This window comes from Nannobrachium achirus (genome assembly GCF_963921795.1).
Source record: "Nannobrachium achirus genome assembly, chromosome: 10".
NCBI classification, from domain to species: Eukaryota; Metazoa; Chordata; class Actinopteri; order Myctophiformes; family Myctophidae; genus Nannobrachium; species Nannobrachium achirus.
Window position 1 is genome coordinate 58,061,079 of NC_137819.1, and position 22,786 is coordinate 58,083,864.

General features: G+C 42.8%; 1 protein-coding gene across 1 annotated transcript; it reads left to right on the top strand.

Moving 5' to 3' along the window:
- Positions 1 to 6,082: 6,082 nt before the first annotated feature.
- On the top strand, positions 6,083 to 17,133 carry gmpr (guanosine monophosphate reductase; the record flags this gene model as incomplete). Its single annotated transcript, XM_080735623.1, has 9 exons — positions 6,083 to 6,169; positions 11,616 to 11,735; positions 12,835 to 12,918; positions 13,126 to 13,299; positions 13,860 to 13,941; positions 14,589 to 14,695; positions 15,181 to 15,223; positions 15,311 to 15,470; positions 16,950 to 17,133. The coding sequence occupies 9 exons, from the start codon at positions 6,083 to 6,085 to the stop codon at positions 17,131 to 17,133; spliced, it is 1,041 nt and encodes a 346-aa protein (XP_080591749.1).
- Between the last annotated feature and the right edge of the window lie 5,653 nt (positions 17,134 to 22,786).

Here is a 22,786-nt window from a genome sequence, read left to right on the forward strand (position 1 = left end):
AGACTATACAACAAGGGACTGAGGCAGCAGCCCTGGGGCACTCCAGTCCTGGTCAATATCTTAGATGAATGCTTGTTCCCTATTCGTACAGATTGTGGCCTGCCTGTCAAAAAGTCAAACAGCCAGTTGCAGATACTACTGCCAAGACCAAGACCCCTGAGTTTCAACACAAGCTTAGATGGTACAATCGTGTTAAAGGCAGAGCTATAATCTATGAAGAGTAGTCTGACATAAGAGTTCTTTTTCTCCAGATGTTTCAAGGCAATGTGTAGTGCGAGAGAAATAGCATCATCGACTGATCTATTAGCACAGTATGCAAACTGTAGTGGATCAGTATTGGCAGGGATAATGTGCGTTATATGTGATATAACCATTTTTTCCAGACACTTCATAAGAAGTCTTATGGGACTTGCGAGCAAATGGGATGTTTTTTTAAACATCCCAAAAGTAATTCTCATATCTCCAAGCTCACATGGATTAAAATTCATAATGCGTTTTTGAAAGATGGGGTCTTTGGGAGACGCCATGTAATTTCATGTTTTCGAACTGAAAACCTTATTTGCGAGCGTAGGTCGCTGTTTACTGTCAGTCAGTACCGTCACAGCTTGTCCGTCTCTGGACGTCCGGACGGGTAACGCCTGACACTGTGGTTCCCCTGACACATCACTTTGATATCACATTGATGTCAGATACTCAGAGCAGGGATCTCCATATGAGCATAAAAGGGATTAACGCACCTGCACCCGAATCCAGTGGATGTGCGAATACTTCCCTTACAAAGACAATGACATAAAATATATAAAAATCCCGCTGTACTGGCCAGCCAGCATTAAACACTGACTGATGAAGTTGGCAGCATTGGTCGGCCAATGCTATAACAGACTATTGGCCTATAACAGACTATTCAATCGCACCTGTTTTTATGTGGACACACCCACCAGTTCATTGGTATGCGTGGTTGTTGTTCTGTTCGTTGAGACAATGATGAGCATGTACTTTAACTCCAAGCTTATTTATTCAAGATCAAACAGGGTACAATGTTTCCATGCAGATGCATGGTCCCTAGGCCTACATAAACTGACTTCCTGTCTTTGTTCTTGCCAACATATAGATTGAGCAGTCCTACCTCACTGGTGACACCTTGTGGCTACAGACCATAGATGTCTGTGGCTACAGACAGTAGTTAATCATCACATCCCCCTTTCTGTGAAGTAGCAAATAATGCAAATAATACTAAGCACAGTTCTACGCACATCACTAGGACTATGAATACTATTAATACGCTTAGCATGAGTTAGTCAGCATAAATGAAGTAGTCAGCAATTTTAAGAAATGTAAGTAATCTGACTTTCCTACCCTGCACTAAATCTAGACAATCTAGACATCACATAACCTTTAATTTCACAATGTTGTTGTTTTTTTTTTGTTTGTTTTTTTTACAATTTCTTTCTTTTTTTTTTTTTTTTCAATGCATTTTTTTTTTATCACAAGATCAGTCTGTCAGGCTTTTTGCTTTCTCTTGTGGATCTCCTGAGTACAGGGGGTAGAGGAGAAGCAGTGTGTTGTACAGGTGGTGTTGTTTGTGAATCTGTGGCAGGTGGAGGGATGGACTCAGACTCAGTCTGGGCCTCACCTGAGCTCTTCAGTCTCTGGTGTTTTGAGGTGCATGCAGGTGCATGGTCCCTAGGCCTACATAAACTGACTTCCTGTCTTTGTTCTTGCCAACATATAGATTGAGCAGTCTTACCTCACTGGTGACACCTTGTGGCTACAGACCATAGATGTCTGTGGCTACAGACAGTAGTTAATCATCACAGTTGTCATGGTACAAAACTGCCTCTTTAATACTTTATTTTCATTTTCCATTTTGTAGCAAACATTCACAAATTATAGCCTACTGTATCCGACATGTTATTGTTATCCTTTTAACAATCTTGTACATCATACATCTTTGCTAACTGAAAACTGTTAATAAAGTATACAATCAATATTCAAGTAGCCTAGCCTACTATAGCCAACGCAATTTTTTACAACTGATTACAACTGATTCCCACCGTATCACTATGTAACTTGGAGGGCACGATTGTCGATACATGAGGCCTAGGCTGCTCTGCACTAGCGCTCGCTCGCCTGCATGCAACTCGCTAAGGTGTGCACAACTACTAGCCTGGCATTAGGCAGACTGACAATGTGGATTCACTCACCCGTTCCTCCACAGTATCAGTCTGGACTTACATTAGTCATTTATTTCATATTCATTTTCACTTTGTAAGTGCAGCTTTGTGAGACTCAAACATTTCACCAAAACGCACTGAGTTCACAGATGATATAGGTTTGTACGCAGGCAAAAATAAAATATTGTCCACAAGGTAATCTTTATCATCTCGTTGGCTTTTTTACTGCTCCAAAGCTGTGGCAATTCCCCTTGCCACTGATTACATTTAAGACCCTTAAACATGTTGCCTGTGGTTCCCCATAAGTTTTAACAGACATTATGAGTTTGACATTATTTGAGTTGACATGTTTGAATTGCACTGTATTGTTTCAAAGAATGATTTGTTTGTATTGATAATTTGTTGCATTGATTGCATGACTCCAGTGTAGGGAGTAGGCTCAGGCACACCTGTGCTCAATCGCAATTTGAATGCAGACCTGTGGATTTGTGTAAAGTGGGAAACTGGGTTAATTATAATTATAGTCTGGGTTTGAGTTAGTTTGTAAGTAGTTGTTTAAGTATGTGTGACACTTTAAATGTGTCTGAATTATATTGTCCTTGGACATGGAAAGAGACTGGTTTATCATAATTGTGGAATCAATTCAGAGTTGGTACAGTCCAGTGGGAGGGGCTTAGCTTATAAGAAGGGAGACCTGCCACTGCTCAGGCAGTCATTGAAGGACTGGGGATGAGTAAAGACCTAACTAACTGCTGGCCAGTGAGCTGTATATACTTTGGTTTATGACATGCCTTTTTGATCATTTTGCCTGGACACTAAAGGTGAATAAAATCACTTGTTTTTTTGGAACCAAGAACTCTCTGACTCTGACTTCCTATTTTTTGAACATTTAACTATGTTTGAGGTTTGAATCAAGTGCCTCTTCGGCCAAACATTACCCGCACTTAGCCCAAAGTGTGACAAAAGCATAGACTGTAAAAAGTGCAAGTGCAAACAAACAACAAACAGGTTCTTCATGACATGGCATTGTTCTACTTAATTGCTCTGGTAGAAACCTATATTTGTTCAGTCTATGGGAAGTCCATTTGTCCACCCAAGTGCATACCATCTCCCCATCACCAGGCCTACTTATGCCCTTGCAGCATAATCAGCAATCAGCCAGGCCTGGGGAGAGATGTGCCCTTGGTGTCCAAAATCATAACATTAATCAATGAACTAATAAACTAATACAACTAATAGTGCCAAATATACAGTAACTGCGACCTGACGGTCGCGGTGTGTAGTGGTGGTGGCGGCCTGGTGGGTCTGTAATTTTCAATTAGGCCCACTCATAAATTACTTGTAGACTATGAGAACCAAAACCCGCTAAAGAAAATATGTTCACTTCATCACAATGGAATACAGTACATCCTCTAATACAGGGAATAATGCCAGAGTGTGTACAAGTCCCAGTTGAAGCCTCTGTCTCACCTGTGGAACCAATCCTCTGTTGAGGGTGCAGCAGGCTGTAAAGCAACGGAGTGGTATTTTATTAACTTAGCAAAATGGCCGCTGTGTGAATATGGTCTATTGCTACACAAAGAGCAAAATACAACTAACATTATGCGGTCTCAGCTGTTAACATTCTCTTTTGTCAGAATGTTTATTTAGATTTTCTATCAAATGTCTTGTAAATAATACATATATCGTCACTGCCTGCATGGCCAAAACCTCTTAACTCCATTTTTGAGGTTTTTGACCCTTTACAGCTGAGTGTGGGTTAAAATAATATTATTTTACAGAAAGTAGTATAAAGTGCTCCACACTTTCTGCCAAACCATCTAATTCTCCCCGATCGGCCCTCTCTTTTTTTCATAAATATGTGCTATTGAACACCCTTTACGTCTGTGTGTTGGTTGAAATAATATTGAACCAATGAAAAGTGGTAAAAGGCCCTTCAGTCAAAACCTCCTAACTCCACTTGAGCTCATTTTCCAGAAAATGAACATTTTGGAGTCGAGGTTTCGGCCCGACAGCAGAGATATATTTAGGCCTATTGTTATTTTACAGGTCTATGGATTGTATGTTAGGAGGAATGCCAGTAACTTGCAGCCAGTGTCGATTAAAACGATGACAAAAACTGTTTGTCGACCTTTTTTCACTGACGAAAACTAAATAAAAACTAAGCTATGATGACTAACTATTTAGTCACTAACCATGACAATTTCATAAAAAAAAATTAGACTAAAATGTCAGGGAGGGACCAGTGGAGAGGATATCCAGTAGAACAAAAAAAAAAATAACAAAAACAAGTCATTTCATGCTTGGTTGTTTGTAGGACAGGTGTCACAACAATCTCCATGCTCTCCAATGTGACACGTGGTGAGCTTGTAGATCAGCTATTTTCGCCACACAGCTGGGTATAAATCAGGCATTTCAACTCCTGATCAAAATGTAAAATACATTATAGTCGACTAAATCAATTGTAGATTTAGCAGACTAAAATCTTATGGCATTTAGTCAACTATAACTAAAACACTAAAATATGACTAAAACTAATTATACATTATTATTCAAAAGACTATGACTAAAACATAAAAATGCTGTCAAAATCAACACTGCTTGCAGCCAAAGTCAGTCAACGCAGAGACAGAGAAACAAAAACAAACTGATACGACTACATCTCGGCCTTAAGCCCATGATGATCCAACTAATTCCAACACACTTTGCTAGTTTGGGATGCCTCAGGGTAGAAGACAGGGTTAAGCAAATATCACTGGTATTGGCATTTAAGATATACAAAGAGACAGTGGCCTCAATCCCCTCATACCTGTCGAACTGCTGCTCCGAAGTGAGTGACACCCACAGCCACAACACCAGAGGGAGCGACCACGATCCGCTCCCACCCAAAGTTAGAACAAACGTGGGAAAGATCTCATCCTGCTGATCTGACACCAAAATGTGGAATGCTCTGACACCATCCATTACATTGGCCTGAAAAAACATCTATCAGGAGACCAAAAGGAGAGGTAAATGTCATTATCTCCCCATTTGTTTTGTAGTGTTTTGATTTTTGTATGCTATGTTGATGAACTGAATTATACATAGGACCACGATGGAAACAAGTCCCAAGGACTTTTCTGTTATCCTTTTTAGCTTTAGTGTCTTACTGTACCACATGCTGTTTACATTTCAGACTAATAAAGTATTCAATCAGTCAACCAAGAGAGAGAGATAGAGAAAGAGATAGATACAGATAGGAGTCTCTCTCCCCATTTCTCCCCATTTCTCTCTCTCTCTCTAGGATAGGGCGCAATGCCCCAACTGAACAGAAGGTGTGCTCTGTAGCACTGCAGTACACAGCCCCACTGCAGTGTTTCAACGTGAGTGTGTGTGTGTGTGTGTGTGTGTGTGTGTGTGTGTGTGTGTGTGTGTGTGTGTGTGTGTGTGTGTGTGTGTGTGTGTGTGTGTGTGTGTGTGTGTGTGTGTGTGTGTGTGTGTGTGTGTGTGTGTGTGTGTGTGTGTGTGTGTGTGTGTGTGTGTGTGTGTGTGTGTTCTCTCAGCTGCTGGGACAGCCAGTGCTGCCTGCTGCTGCTGCCACTCTGAAGAAGGCAGAGAGAGGGAGAGGGAGAGAGAGAGAGAGAGCGGAGGAGGGAGAGAATAGAGAGAAGGGGGGGGATGCATGAGTGGGCTCCCCCTCAGTCAGGCCCAAATTAAGCCATGTGGGCTGGGGCTGGGCTGGGCCCCCCTTTGCTATAAATACGCTGGCTGTCTGGAGGTTCGGGTTTGGTGGCTGGGGCGTCCGACCGGCAACCGCAGCAGCAGCAGCAGCCTTCATCAAAAGAGCCTCCTCTTCTGCCCGTCCATCCTCATCATTGTCATCATCATCACCTTCCTCCTTCTGGTTGTCACCGTTCCGGAGAGCCAAGATGCCACGCGTGGACTCAGACCTCAAGTTGGACTTTAAAGATGTCCTCTTCAGACCCAAAAGGAGCAGCCTCAAGAGCCGCTCAGAGGTAGGCGCACTTAACTGTAATCTGTCATCTCATCTGTCATGGATTACATCACCCTATTGACAAACATGTAAACACAGCGTAGTGTTACAGGAATGCTGGACTAGAATACTTTTGGCACACGTAAAACTATACATATTTTGATGTTTACAGGTACATTTTGTCTCTGCCGTAGGGTGACGCAGCTGACTGTGTGTGTATATATATATGGATGTGGGGGTACAGAAGGATTCTGCGGGTCAGGGGGCACTCTTGCGTAACCTGGTGCGATGCACCCATATAACCAGAGTTGTAGGATTAAGTGACAGTGACAGTCACTTAACCACAAGTCACAGTCACATGTACTGAAACTCCTTCTCTCAAGGACAGCCCTATGGAGCGAACATGGCCAATGTAATTTCCCATTTTGAACCTGTGTCCACAGGGACACAGGTTTGCTTAGGTTTACTTGCTTTGCTTATACATTTGTACACGCTCTGTGTGTACATGTACCGTAGGTGAATGGGCACAATGAGCGTGGTGCAAAATGTGGCTTGACCTTGTTAAAGGTTACAATAAACAAGGTTAGCATTGTTGTGGCTTGAAACCCTGTTTCAGACTCAGGCCCAAGACAAGACATGACGACAAGAAATGACTGTAAAATCCTGAGCCTGACTCGAAAGGGTCCATTTGTACATTCTCTGAGTTAAATTAACCAGATTAGCCACTGTTCTGCGAAAATAGCAGATCTAAGCTCACAACTCGTCGAAAGGCAAGCTTGTAGATGGTCAGCTTTCGGCTAAGATATTTGGTGTAGAGGGACAAAATCAGGGGGCCTATAGACCTCTGGGGGAGCCCAGTCAAACAAGTAATAGGGTATCCCTATTTTGGGCATGTCATTACACAGGCTAAATCCTTCCAAGATTTTCACAAATATACTGTAGAAAACAGAAGATCTCTAATCTCATCATGACGTGAGCTTGTAGATTGACTATTTTCTCCACACATCATCTTCTAAGTATAAAGTCAGGATGTTGTTACTGTGAAGTGTGAGAGTCTGATTCCCTGTGGAACAACAGGAGGAATGGACCGGCATCAAAAACATTTGCCTTTTGTTTCATTTTTGTTGGCTGTCTGTATGATTGGGGCATGATCGAATGTTAATTTATTTAGTTCAGGGGTCTTCAACGTTTTCAGGCCAAGGACCCCTTAGTTGAGAGAGAGATGAAGCAGGAACCCCCACAACCTTTTCATAGATTCCATATACAGTAGTTTCATCGTTTGACAGCACAATCATCAGTGTATTTTGGATTCATTACCTAATAAACTTGACCTTTTACTCGGTACTTAGTCTACTCTTTTTCCCCTCTACCTCTTTGCCGAAAATAGCCGATCTACAAGCTCACAACGCCTCGCAGCGCGAGGCGTTGTGAGCTTGTAGATCTGCTATTTTTGGCCACAGTTCTCAGAATATGGACACTAGGGTTCAAGTTGTTAATATAAAAAGGATTGGAAGATTTGGAGGACCCCCTGTAGTAACTCTGAGGACCCCCTAGGGGTCCCGGACCCCCTGTTAAAGACCCCTGATTTAGTTTATAAACAACAGCTAGGTAAAGTAAGTCATTATGGTGCTCTTATTCTGTCCTCCGCATGGAATTGCCATCCTTACTTTGGTGTCCTCAATCCTTCTCCTGACCCACTTTCTTACCTTACCTCAGTGTTAACACTGCAGGAGCCCACAGCAGAGGACAATGATACTGGTAATGAGGATACTGGTGGTGATACTGATACTGGCAAGGTGGCCCTGTGTGGTGAGGGACTGATGTGATCAGGGGGGTGGAGACTATAGGGCTGATGCAGGGACGTGCAGAGAATGTTAGAGAGGCAGGGGCTGATATTTCTAAAAGGGCAAAAAGACTTATTACCTGGGCACTTCAAAAATGACTACCCAGATAAAAAAGATGGAGCACTCAACTGGTCTGCACGTTCATTTATTAGAGTGACAGGGTGACTGGCGTTTCGACGTTTAGTCTTCCTCAGAGTCTGACTCTGAGGAAGACTAAACCTCAGATAATAAGGTAATAAGTCTTTTTGATATAGTTTGTCCTTGTTGAGCACCGACGAGTCCTTCTACCTGACTGCTGGCTGAATCGCGCAGACATCTCCTACTTATTTCTAAAAGGGCCTTTTGGTGAAAATATTGAAAATAGCAGACCTCCAAGCTCGCAACGTGAGCTTGGAGGTTGGCTATTTTCAGTACTTGATACCATACTAAACTAAGCATTAAAAAGGCAATACTGGAGATGTGGCATGCCGCGTATGGCATGGACTTCTACACAGTGAGGGCAATTCTTTCAACATAAGATGCTGCATTCAAGTCAAGTCAAGTAGATTTATAGCACATTTAAAAACAACAGCAGTTTACCCAAAGTGCTTTCCAAAGACAAACAAAGATAGACCTTAGTCTATTACAGAGCAGTGATATAGGCATATAACACAGTAACAAACAAAAAACAAAGCATTCAAGTTCAGGAGAGTTTGGACACGGCAATTCTCTTGAATGCTGCCCTCAGATACGGCATTCGTGTTCTGGAGAGTGCACTTTTTAGAGACAGTTAAAAGGGCAGGGGTTCAAGGCCCCCTTCATGTCCATGTGTGCACGTGCCTGGGCTGATGTGTCCAAGGTATAGAGCGAGGGCAATATGAGACACAAACAGGAGCTGTCTCAGAATAAGCCCGTTTAAAAATAGGCCTATGTCTGTCCACAATCACCGAGGGCACATTCCATGCACTGCCGGTTTCTGATAAACCCATACACAAACTCACTCAGTCAACAGAACACACAACAACACAGATGACAAATTAACACATACCGGTAGGCCTACACACTTATTATTATTGCACACACAGTGTGCCATCTAATCAACTTTATACTACTCCTAAGGCTACTACAGGGAAAGCAGTGTAATATGGAACCATCTTTCCATTCATTCATGGGTCTAGTCTGACAAACCACATTTTATCCTGTTTAAATGTGACGTTTAATCATGCAAATTATTCTTGCAAATCCTAGACTTTGGGTCGAATCACAAGATTTGACGCAAAAAGCTGACAGCTAAGCCCATCAGCCACTGCATGGCATCCTAAACTAATTATTCAAAGTCACTAAATGACTTCCGGAGTCTGTTTTCTTTAACACAGGGAGCTGAATTAGCTCGTTGTGAATTCCAATGACACCCTCTGCTGGCTTTGTTAAGAAATTATTATCCCCTTTTCACAGGAAGATTCAGTCCAGCTATTACACACTGAAAATAGCCAATCTAAAAGCTAAGCTATGGCGTGTGTGTGTGCGTGCGTGCGTGCGTGCGTGCGTGCGTGCGTGCGAATGCTTAAGGCCAGTTCATACCAATGAAACTAGTAGCAACCTTGCAACTATTTGCAACAATTATCCCCAATGACAGGCAATTGCAGGGAGTTGCATTGGTGTAGACTCAGACTGGCCTTAATACTGTTTTGTTGCAAGGAGTTGATATATTTATTCCACATCATACAACACTTTGCATCAAGACAGTCACTTTGAGAAACATTAAAGACCCCTGATTTACTGTAAACTGATGAGTCAGCATACTGCACAGAGCGGAAGCCTTATTGATCGTCTGCACCAAGATATGAAATCACAGGCCTGCATCTCTCCTCCCTCCATCTGTCCTTCTTTCCCTTCCTCCTTTGCTCTTACTCGTCTCTCTGCCCAAGGATATTTGCCATATTATTGAGTTATGGCCTCTTTCAGAGGCGTCAATTGGGTATGGCAAGCTATGGCAGCTGCCATACCTTGGCTACAGGGGGGAAATAATAAAATGTACTTTTCATCGTGCCTGTTGCGAAGGTATGGCAACATGACTGGCGTCTTAGTCATGTTGCCATACCTTAGCTTTTGCTGAACTGACGCCACTGGCCTCTTTTTTTCCATTGTGTGCTACGACACATACTTCACTGAGTGTTATTACCCAGAATCCAACGCCCAAATTGCAGATATGAATCTACTATAATTCTGTCTTTTTAGTTTAATTTCGGAAACAGACAGACTGATAAAGCTATTTAAAACAAAAGCAAACTATAAAACAGGGCTTAAAGGAGTAGTTCACCCCCATAATGGCTGCAATGAGGCTGAACTGCACCTACTGTACATAAATATATATACTGTGACATTTTTTTAGCTACTATGGGAAAATAATGCCATTGGTGTATACAATATACCAAACTTTATGCACACGTACAGCTGAGGATGCTTTTTTCATTCTCTTGGCTCTTTTGCCTTTTGCACTCTCTTTCTTTCCTATGTCATTATTACATTATTACGTTGTTTTTTTGTTGTTCTGCTGTTATTTTAGATATACCACTGCATTGTCTGAAAGAAAGCCGAACAAAAACAAGTTTTACTCTTATGTAGGCTACCTGTACAAAAGACGTAACAATAAAGTGCAACCTTGAACCTTGAATAATTTGATTACAATAAATGTACCCCCATTTCTTCCGGATGGAGACCCAAATGCATTTGCATGCAATGCATGTCCGGGCTGTGTAGTCTGTTCTCAATCTCACCAAGCAGGCTGAGTGATTCGCCTCGCTGGGGGGCAAGTTATCTTCCAAATGTTCATTTCTTTTCCAATATTCTTTGAAAATAGTGAGCTTTTAGATCTCTTTTTAAGTCGATGTATATAGACCAGATCAGTGTTTGAATGTAAATAAACTGGCATTTACAGGTAGAATGTCTATGATATTTACACAGTATAAATTAAAGAGTCCAGAACTACTATGTATCGTTTGTCAATGTGGCTATTTAGAACAAAATAATATATAATAGTCAATAAACAATATCATGTCCACATGTCCTGTTCTTCCAGAAAGTATGTTAATGAATAATGTTTCAATGCAAGGCAGCATTGTTTGTGGTGATGTCATGATAATTCAGTCTATAGGGTTATTAAATAGTGGTTAAATAGATTTTAATGCTATATTAACTAAGGGACCCCCTGGACCTGGTCCTTGACAGGGTTTCAACTTCCAAGGGTCCCCACTTTGAGAATAGCATCATACAGGCTTGCCATAACACCCATGACCCATCCAAATTATGTCAATTATAGGCCTGGTTGTATATAAAATATGTTGTTTCTTCTTGATAGAAAATAAATCCCATCGACACCCTTTTGTCTTCTCTATATGTAAACAATATTATTATTTAGCCTACAATATTTGCTACTATAATTCCCCATAAAATATAGGCTACCATACAGGGCAACTGGCCACATGTTCTAACATGTTTGGTATCAAATCTGTATCTCATAACACCCAAGTAACCAACTCTACCCCATTCAGTGTTACAATACAACACACTCATCTGCTCTTGATGGACTCATAAGCTCCTTTCTGTAGTGGTTATTAGTGAACATGTTGTGTCTGTGTCTCACAGGTGGACCTGCAGAGGACATTCACATTCCGTAACTCCAAACAGACCTACACTGGCATCCCCATCATCGCTGCCAACATGGACACCACAGGAACCTTTGAGATGGCACAGGTCCTCAGCAAAGTAAGACCAACACAATGTACCCCAGGGGTCTTCAACGCTTTCAGGCCAAGGACCCCTTAGTTGAGAGAGAGCTGAAGCAGGGACCCCCACAACCTTTTCATAGATAGTTTTGCTTATCGTTTGACAGCACAATCATCAGTGTATTTTGGATTCATGTCAATTTGTGTTTTCAGATATTTAACCACTCGAACCGTCAATACTTAACAAACTTGACATTTCACTCTGTACTTGGTCTGCTCTTTTTCCCCTCTACACTAAACTTGTTGCCGAAAATAGCCGATCTACAAGCTCACAACGCCTCGCAGCGCGAGGCGTTGTGAGCTTGTAGATCTGCTATTTTTGGCTAACGTTTTCAGAATATGGACACTAGGGTGGTTAATATAAAAAGGTTTCTATTACACAATGATTTGGAGGACCCCCTGTAGTAACGCTGAGAACCCCCTAGGGGTCCCGAACCCCCTGTTGAAGACCTCTGGTGTAAAGTAACATTTACTTAAGTACTGTACTCAAGTACAATTTTGAGGTATTTGTACTTTACTTGAGTATTTCCAATTTCCAATAGTTGTATTTATTACTCCACTACATGTATCTCACATCCGAATATTGTACTTTTACTCCCCTACATGTATTTGACAATTTTAGTTACTAGTTATTTTGTAGATTATCATTATAAAAGATACATTAAACACTTCAACCATATATACATTGCGGCTATTTGAAAATGACCGATCTACAAGCTCACAATGCTTCGCGATGCGGCACATTATGATCTTGTAGATCTGCTATTTTCAAAAGATTTTGTACATTTGAAAACTTGTGAAATGGGACATTCTGCATAATGAGTACTTTCTACTTTTGGTACTTTAAGTACATTTGGATACCAATACTTTTTTGGACTTTTTCTCATGTATTGATACTTTTAATTCATTAAAACATTAGTACTTTTTTTCCACCACCATTCAATTCTGAACACTGTATGCCGAATAACAATAGTACATTTCTGAGAATGGTCAGTAATACCTTGAGTATTTGTTTCAGTGACATCAATAAATGTAAATGTATGTCTAATTCTTATGTCCTCCCACCCTCTTCTCTCCAGCACACTCTGTTCACAGCCATACACAAGCACTACTCTTTGGATGAGTGGAAAACCTTTGCTGCTGATCATCCAGAATGCCTAGACGTAAGAAGTGCAACATTTGACTTATCATTTTGGTAGGAAAATCTTGTTCATGAATGAGTAAATAACATAAAGTCCAGAAAGGGTAAAGTAAAAATCGTGGAATTTCAGTACAGTCTTGATCTCTTCGTTTGCTGCTTGTGTTCATAAAGATGAATGTAATGATACTTAACCATACGAATTCATTCCTATGTCATTCGTGTCTTGCAGCACATAGCAGTCAGCTCTGGCAGCGGTGTAGCAGACCTGGAGAGGTTATGTGCCATCTTGGAATCCATCCCTGCCCTCAAGTATATCTGTCTAGACGTGGCCAACGGATACTCAGAGTACTTTGTGGAGTTTGTCAAGACCGTTAGAGAAAAGTTCCCAAAGCATACCATCATGGTGAGAGAGACAATACATTTAACACACACACTGCATTCATGGATGGATGGATGGATGGATGGATGGGTGCATGGATGAAAAGACGGACGGACGGACAGCCAGGTGGATGTCTGTCTGATTTATGGATGGATCTCTGAACTCCACTCTCTGCTAGACCTGTCACAATCGTCATCGTGTTTAAACATTTTCATGTATTTAAAAAGAACTAGCCAATCTACAAACTCACAACTGAACACATTGCATTGTGACATGTTGTGAACTTGTAGATGGGCTATTTTTGCTATTCTTAAAACATTTCTAAACCATGATATTATTAAATGTGTCAGTCATTTCTTTGTATAGCTATTTCAGTTATTTCTCATATCTACCCTGTGCCAGTTTTGTTTACGAAACCAACCAGAAGTAAAAAAGAATATGTAGGCCTACGTGTGTAGCCTACAATGCCAAAAAAGAAGGAAAAAAAAACCCACAATGAAATCGTTAATCGCAATTATTTGTATGATACTTAATCATCCAGTGAAATGTTATGATGGTGACAGTCTTCTATCTCTGCCTGACAGGCTGGCAACGTGGTGACTGGGGAGATGGTAGAGGAGCTCATTCTCTCCGGCGCTGACATCATCAAAGTGGGCATCGGACCAGGTGGGTTGGTCTAAATGAGTCATCCTCAGGGGTGTCGCACCAGATCCTGGGCCCTGCATGGGTACAAGGATTCACTGTGTTATTTTGTGCTTTTATTGAAAAATAGCAGATATACAAGCTCACTGCGAGCTTGTAGATCTGCTATTTTTGGAAAATTGTGAAAATTTGTGCAAGTCTTTGAAGGTTTTTCAAAAAAACATGTTTCTGTCAATGGTGCTCAAACTTTTTCATGTGAAGGACCCTCAAAATGATATGTATTTGGCCACCAAATATTGAATTCCCCCCCCCCCCCCAGAAGCTAAATTTGAGTTACAAATCTTCGCTTAAAAAATACATAATATTCAAAGATTTGCACACATTTGCACACATTTTCAAAAATAGCAGATCTACAAGCTTGCAGCGCGGCACTCGGTGCCGCGCTGTGAGCTTGTATATCTGCTATTTTTCAATAGCTAAAGTATAAAATAATTCCAGGCCCCTCCACCTTGGGGCCTAGTAACTCAGTCCCACTTTTCCCCCCCGTGTGACACCCCTGGTCATCGTCTCCCAGGAGGGGAGGAAGGGTCAGCTGTACAAATTAAAGATGCAAGATCTTTTTATTTTTGACCATGATGACCACTCATGTATGGAGTCTGTGTGTGTTCCAGGGTCCGTCTGTACGACACGTATCAAGACCGGGGTGGGCTACCCTCAGCTGAGCGCCGTCATAGAGTGTGCCGACTCCGCACACGGACTTAAAGGTCACATCATCTCCGTAAGTCTCCGCAATGTGTATGCTTGTTTGGACAGAATCTTCAAGCTTTTGGTTTGTTGTTTGTCTTTGAACATACTACTGTAACTTCCTTTTTTTTTATACAAAAACAAAAAGTATAGTATTTCTGTCCACCGACTGAACGGCTGCGCGAACAGAAATATGGAGGCCTACATGCAAGATTTGACTTGAATCAGTCAAATGTCTAGCTAATTGGAAGGGGGACTGCCCATAAGTCCGAAATCTCATTAGTCCTACATCTCATTAGTCCGAATTTAGTTAGGGTTAGGTTTCAGGGTTGTGTTTAGGCATAGTTTTACTGAGGTTAGGTTTAGGGTTTGGGTTAGGTTTAGGCATCATTGGAAGCAGGCCTTTTTTGGTCAATGTTACAACATGGTAGTACCATTTCCTTGCCTGAAGAGGGCGTGCAAGGACTTCTCTCCAAAAGCTGAGTTATTTGACCTTTATTTGACCTTTCCTCCATTCAGGATGGTGGTTGCAGTTGTCCAGGTGATGTAGCCAAGGCCTTTGGTAAGTGTACACTGTACTGTTGTTATGTACACAGTGGCTGGACACATCTCAATAGTACTTTGTAACAATGGCCACCTCTCTCCTCAGGGGCGGGAGCTGACTTTGTGATGATGGGAGGCATGCTGGCGGGTCACGACCAGTGCACCGGGCAGGTCATTGAGAAGGATGGCAAGAAGTTCAAACTGTTCTATGGAATGAGCTCTGACACAGCCATGAAGAAATATGTAGGAGGAGTGGCTGAGTACAGGTGAGGACTGAGGAGAGAAGTACAGTACATGCATTGCCTTTTAGTTGTCCAAATAATTGCGTTTCACATTTTTATATTTAAAGATGCATCTAAAAAATAATATATTGTGTAAAAGTTCATTTTCTTCTGTAATAAAATTCTACATTTTTAACTTTCATATATTCTAGATTAGGGCATTAACGACTTGTGATATTTGCAAGTCGACTCGACTCAGTAAAAAGTTGAGTTGAAGTTGACGTTATCGTTTGATGACGTCATCACATCACACACGACCCCCCAATTATTTTGAGGGGTCCCCAGATGATTAACTTAATGTGAAACATTGTTTTCTCACTCAACTGTAAACAAACCAACATAACGTTTAAGTGTATAGAGGGTATCTTCACATTTCTAAAGTGCCAATTTAAGGACTTTAATACCTCTAAAATGGCAAATTAAACATTGTCCAAATTGTCAAATATATAGAGGCAGAAATTGTGAAAATAGTGAAAATAGACTACATGCATGTAGATCTGCTATTTTCACAATATTATTATTATTATTTTTTTTTCAACTTCGACTTTCGACTTTCTCTGGTGGGAGTCGACTTGTGTAATGACTTGTCGACTTTTTCATTAATGTCCTATTCTAGATACATTGCGCCAAAACCTTTTGTTTTCATTTTGACGAGGATTTCTAATACAGAAATGTCAACCTTCTGAAGTCAGAGTAGCTTGAAGTCCAGTCAGTGTGAAGTTTCTGCAGTCATTGATGATTTAGGGTGCTATGGCATCTGCTGCTTTCTTACACAATATTCAAATTCTTTTAGATGGATCAGTATATATTCATTATCCACTTTATACATTGAGTCTAACAACTTCCCAAGCATCCAAAGTGTTACTCAATCCTGGTACAGTATAAATGCTGTAAATGGAATACCAGGTGGTTAACAACTTAAACCCTATAAACTGGTTGACTGGGGGGCCCCAGCCAGGGACCCCTCCATCTTTCCATCGACTCAAAATCCCTTCGAAGAAAAATTAAAAGCTCATATTGTGTGTTTCAACATGTTAAGAGCTTGTAAATGTGCTATATTTGACATCCCCAGAATAGGGATGCTATGATTCATGTGGTTGAACCCTGTTTTATAATGTGTCACACAACAGTGTCGTCTGAAAAATAAATGACCAACCTTGTGTCAGGTTGATAGTGGTTAAATCATCCATCTCCTCTGGTGGAAAGCAAGTACATTTACTTAAGTACAGTACTTAAAGGACGACTTTTCAACCTATCTTCATATAATTGGTCCTCACTAGTGATCAAGATAAAATTTGAAAATAGCCGATCTACAAGATCACAATGTGATCCGCCATTTTCAAAAGATTTGTATACATTACTAAAGTACAATTTAGAATTCTGGACAAGTAAGTAAAACATTTTGAGCACTTTTTCCCACCACTGACCTCTCCTAATCTCGCCTCTGCTCTCTCCTGCTCTCAGGGCGTCCGAGGGGAGGACGGTGCAGGTGCCCTATAGGGGAGACGTAGAGAACACCATCCTAGACGTCCTGGGGGGTCTGCGCTCCACCTGTACCTACGTGGGCGCAGCCAAGCTCAAAGAGCTCAGCCGGCGGACCACCTTCATACGCGTCACACAGCAGTCCAGCAACATGTTCTCCTCCTAGTATAGCGGCGGGTCAACTTATATTTACTGTATAATGTATACATGCAGCCACATGCACGCACACACACGTACTAACTTACAGCTCACACGTGCAATGGTAGCCTACTGGTGTGATAAACATGGAGACAAAGGAACACACACACACACACACACACACACACACACACACACACACACACACACACACACACACACACACACACACACACACACACACACACACACACACACACAGATCATGTCATGCACATATACAGTATAATGATGACCCAACCTGTTCTCAGGACCATGAAAAGGCAGTTGGTTTGTTACACGTTGTGATAAATGTTGTATGTCAATTATTGTAAGACTTTAACCATTTTAAGCCTATGAAAATAAAGATCTCACAAATTGCTAAAATAGAAGATCTACAACCCCACAATGTGATACATTCACCATGTTGTGAGCGTGTAGTTTGGTTACTGAAGTGTACTGTATATACTGTAGGGCTTAATGTTCTGGCCTGGGGGCGATCATTTACAAGCTCACAACGTGTTGTGAGATTGTATAGATCGGATATGTTCAGAGAAGAGATTCAGTGTATGAGGGAAAAATGAAGGGGCCTTCTATAGACCCCTGCGGGACTCCGGTCAACAAAGTATATAGGGTTTAAGTGGTTAAACTACTGTCCCACAAGCATCAGAATGATCCATAAAGCTTTGTCTCACAGAAGTTTGATTGTGTTCACATGTCATACAGGACATACCATAAAAGGTATACAAGACAAGTAATATTAGTAGTATTTGAGTTTTGAATTAACTCATGTAAGCTGGGAAACAGTGTGTTTCTATGGAAGTTTGCAAATACCAGAAAACTAAAAAGTTAACTATGAGAATAAGAATCTCAGCTATCATCTGAAATAGTATGCATGTAAACACACTCAGCGGGAGGGAAGCAGTATTTCTGCTCAGATATATAAATAATAATAAGATGTTCAATAAATATGCAAGATCCAGAGATGCTTTCCCCGGGCCTTAACTTTCTCTGGGGAAAACATTTCTGAAATAAACAGCATGCTGGATGATTTCCCCTCTGGTGTCAATAAGTCGGTGAATCTTTCTGAATTTGACATGCGGCTTGTTTCAAGTAGCTTTGGCTTCAAAGCCAGTCGTACCTCTGTTGTTCTCTTCATCCCGCCAGTGTCTGTTGTCTTGTCTCATTTGTCTTAAATGTACGCTCTGCTCCATTTCAAGCCAATAATATGTTTCAAAATTACTGAAGCAGATTAGAACTCATATTCCTAATGCCAAGCACCAAATAATATTTGACAAACCAAGACTATGTCCATCCTTGGTATAAGCCAGAGAGCAACTTCTGTGGTATCTGTGCATCTGTGTGCATGCTTACTGGGTGTGTCAGATGGTTCCATCCATTGAAAAGAACTGTAGGACTTCCACCCATTTGACGGGCTTCAGAAATACTTGATTTACGGTGCATTGCATGCAAAGCAATCATTCTAATGGTCCTAATTCATTGATTCCACTGTGCCTGAAATCAAGCCCACCTCAAGAAATGTCAGCTTTCACTGCTGCGAGGAGTCACTCTCACTCACTGTGTCGCAAAGCAAAGACCTTCAGGGAAAACATGAATGTAAAACAATGGAACTAAAATATACAATCACAGTGAATATAGAATGAAGATAGTAAAATACAGATTGCCATATTGTTTACTGCAATGATTACACTAGGGAAATAAATAAATGCAAAACATCAGTGAATTATCTATGTCTGGACTCTTTCTGTTATAGAAAATACTTTTAGTTTCAACTTTAAGGGGTTTCTAAAGCTGTTGCTTGTGTGGTTTATGTTCAAATTAGGTTTACTATTCTCAACTTAAGCAGTTACCTGCAATAGCTGAAGAATTCAACTTCCGTGAACACAGTGAAATCTCCCCATTACTAACCCCATCTCTAAGCGCATGTAGTCAGAGAACTCGTCCAGTGGTCCTCAAAGTGGGGCCCATGGATGGCATCGAGGGAAGCGAACGTGCTTGAGGAGCTGGGACGCAATGGTATCTGCTGTCAACAGACATGTGGGGGCTTTGACCTGTTTATTGATAATAGAACATATGAAAATGACATACATAGTCACACCTTATCAAAAGGATAGACCCAAAAAAGCCAGCGGCTTATTTCCATTGCGGTCCTTTCATAATGTATGTGCAATTTATGTTGTTTTGACAGTCCAAGCAATAGGTGAAGGAAAATGGCCTGTTGTCTTTCTGCCAGTCAGCTGGTTGATGGTTTGCCCCAACCAGTGGCAGGTGTGGGTGTACTGGGCCCCTGATTCAGCCCTGGAAAAGGAGTTGGAGAGGCCCTCGTTGTGCGCGGGCATTGGGCACGCAGCTCACCAGATTTTTCCACCTTCCGGACGCGCCGTGAGGCCCCAAATACAAACCGATGAACGGTTACTGTGATTTTAGGTCTCATTGTTTTTTTCTGGTACAACGAGAGTTTATAATGATGTTGTATGTAGACCATCCAGGAGTAGTCAAGGAAGCTAGGGAGTAGTGGGCCAGTATTCAGATGATATACTAGCCAGTGGGGCCAAAGTGATGGCTCTGTGGGCCGCTACTCAGCGCTATAGAGAGAGATCTCTCTCTATAGCTGCTGCTACTCAAAGATTGTCCATTTCAGATCATGAGAGGCAAGCCAGTGGGCCAATTATATGAGTTATATTTACTTTGTGGACCGGCCGGGAATGGACCGGCCTTTCGGGAGTTGTCCCGCTTTTCCCAATGGCCAGCACGTCCTGAGTGGAAGCTTGAGTGCTCTTTGGGGACATACAGGAGAAGAGCATCTGCGTTGGAGGCCCATTCCCTCCACAGCACCTCTCTCTCTCTCTCTCTCCATCTGCGTTGGAGGCCCATTCCCTCCACAGTGCCTCTCTCTCTCTCTCTCTCTCTCTCTCTCTCTCTCTCTCTCTCTCTCTCTCTCTCTCTCTCTCTCTCTCTCTCTCTCTCTCTCTCTCTCTCTCTCTCTCTCTCTCTCTCTCTCTCTCTCCATCTGCGTTGGAGGCCCATTCCCTCCACAGTGCCTCTCTCTCTCTCTCTCTCTCTCTCTCTCTCTCTCTCTCTCTCTCTCTCTCTCTCTCTCTCTCTCTCTCTCTCTCTCTCTCTCTCTCTCTCTCTCTCTCTCTCTCTCTCTCTCTCTCTCCTCCATCTGCGTTGGAGGCCCATTCCCTCCACAGAGCCTCTCTCTCTCTCTCTCTCTCTCTCTCTCTCTCTCTCTCCATCTGCGTTGGAGGCCCATTCCCTCCACAGAGCCTCTCTCTCTCTCTCTCCATCTGCGTTGGAGGCCCATTCCCTCCACAGTGCCTCTCTCTCTCTCTCTCTCTCTCTCTCTCTCTCTCTCTCCATCTGCGTTGGAGGCCCATTCCCTCCACAGCGCCTCTCTCTCTCTCTCTCTCTCTCTCTCTCTCTCTCTCTCCATCTGCGTTGGAGGCCCATTCCCTCCACAGAGCCTCTCTCTCTCTCTCTCCATCTGCGTTGGAGGCCCATTCCCTCCACAGCGCCTCTCTCTCTCTCTCCATCTGCGTTGGAGGCCCATTCCCTCCACAGCGCCTCTCTCTCTCTCTCTCTCCATCTGCGTTGGAGGCCCATTCCCTCCACAGCGCCTCTCTCTCTCTCTCCATCTGCGTTGGAGGCCCATTCCCTCCACAGCGCCTCTCTCTCTCTCTCTCCATCTGCGTTGGAGGCCCATTCCCTCCACAGCGCCTCTCTCTCTCTCTCCATCTGCAGTTGGAGGCCCATTCCCTCCACAAGCGCCTCTCTCTCTCTCTCTCCATCTGCGTTGGAGGCCCATTCCCTCCACAGCGCCTCTCTCTCTCTCTCTCCATCTGCGTTGGAGGCCCATTCCCTCCACAGCGCCTCTCTCTCTCTCCATCTGCGTTGGAGGCCCATTCCCTCCACAGCGCCTCTCTCTCTCTCTCTCCATCTGCGTTGGAGGCCCATTCCCTCCACAGCGCCTCTCTCTCTCTCTCCATCTGCGTTGGAGGCCCATTCCCTCCACAGCGCCTCTCTCTCTCTCTCTCCATCTGCGTTGGAGGCCCATTCCTCCACAGCGCCTCTCTCTCTCTCTCTCTCCATCTGCGTTGGAGGCCCATTCCTCCACAGCGCCTCTCTCTCTCTCTCCATCTGCGTTGGAGGCCCATTCCCTCCACAGCGCCTCTCTCTCTCTCTCCATCTGCGTTGGAGGCCCATTCCCTCCACAGCGCCTCTCTCTCTCTCTCCATCTGCGTTGGAGGCCCATTCCCTCCACAGCGCCTCTCTCTCTCTCTCTCCATCTGCGTTGGAGGCCCATTCCCTCCACAGCGCCTCTCTCTCTCTCTCCATCTGCGTTGGAGGCCCATTCCCTCACAGCGCCTCTCTCTCTCTCTCTCCATCTGCGTTGGAGGCCCATTCCCTCCACAGCGCCTCTCTCTCTCTCTCCATCTGCGTTGGAGGCCCATTCCCTCCACAGCGCCTCTCTCTCTCTCTCCATCTGCGTTGGAGGCCCATTCCCTCCACAGCGCCTCTCTCTCTCTCTCCATCTGCGTTGGAGGCCCATTCCCTCCACAGCGCCTCTCTCTCTCTCTCTCTCTCCATCTGCGTTGGAGGCCCATTCCCTCCACAGCGCCTCTCTCTCTCTCTCTCCATCTGCAGTTGTCTGGCTGTATCCCCAGTCAGTATGCTGGCAGTTGAAGTCCCCAGCATAGATGGCTGGTGCCAGGACCAGCGGCTTCTGTAGGACAGCAGCTACTGTATCGGACTGGGCTGCAGATGGCGTATGACGTCCAATTTGCAGTGGCAAGGCCCTTGACACTGAGTTGGACCACTGAAAGACCATGGTTCTCAATAGCCGGGATGGACGCCCGTCCTGGCGTGTATTTGAAAATAGCCAATCTACAAGCTTACAACACTTACAACAAGACTCCCATCTTGTCTCACAAGTCTCTCCTCTCTCGATCCTTGGTTTCATTTCTCTCTACCAATATAATTACAGTGCTATGGTCAAGACGGCTTCTTCCCTCACACGGGAAAGAAATTCAGTGTAAAAGGCACTACTACAGTACATGTGATACAAACCAGTTTGTTTTTAATAGCATAGTATTCTAATGTGTGTTATTTAATCAGATGTATAGGTATAAAGTCTACCTGCTATTCTAGTTATCTTGCAGCAACTATTCTAATTGTTTAATTGACACAATACATGACCATTTACCCTGTTGTTTTCTTGACTATATGGTTAATGCCATTTTCTGCTACAGTAAATGCTTAAATTGTGATAGTAAATTGTATTGAAATAAATACCCTCTGGATGTTGCTATGTTGGTAAAACCAACAGAGGGTTAAAGATGAGGATAAGATAAATGCACATAAAGTGCAATTAGGAATAGCCATGTTAAATCATCAGTAGCTCAAGACACATTAATACATGTATTATATAATTTCTTTAAGTCATGGTGTAGATGAGTGTGATGAGACAGGGAGGAGCCCTGGATATGCTAGACGGGTTTTCTTAGTTATTTTTAACACTTTAGCGCCAAAATGGACTGACGCAACATGTTTTACGCTTTGTGAATTGTTTGAAGCTGCAGAGAGTGGAAGGATAATTTATTATAGATAAAATGCAACAA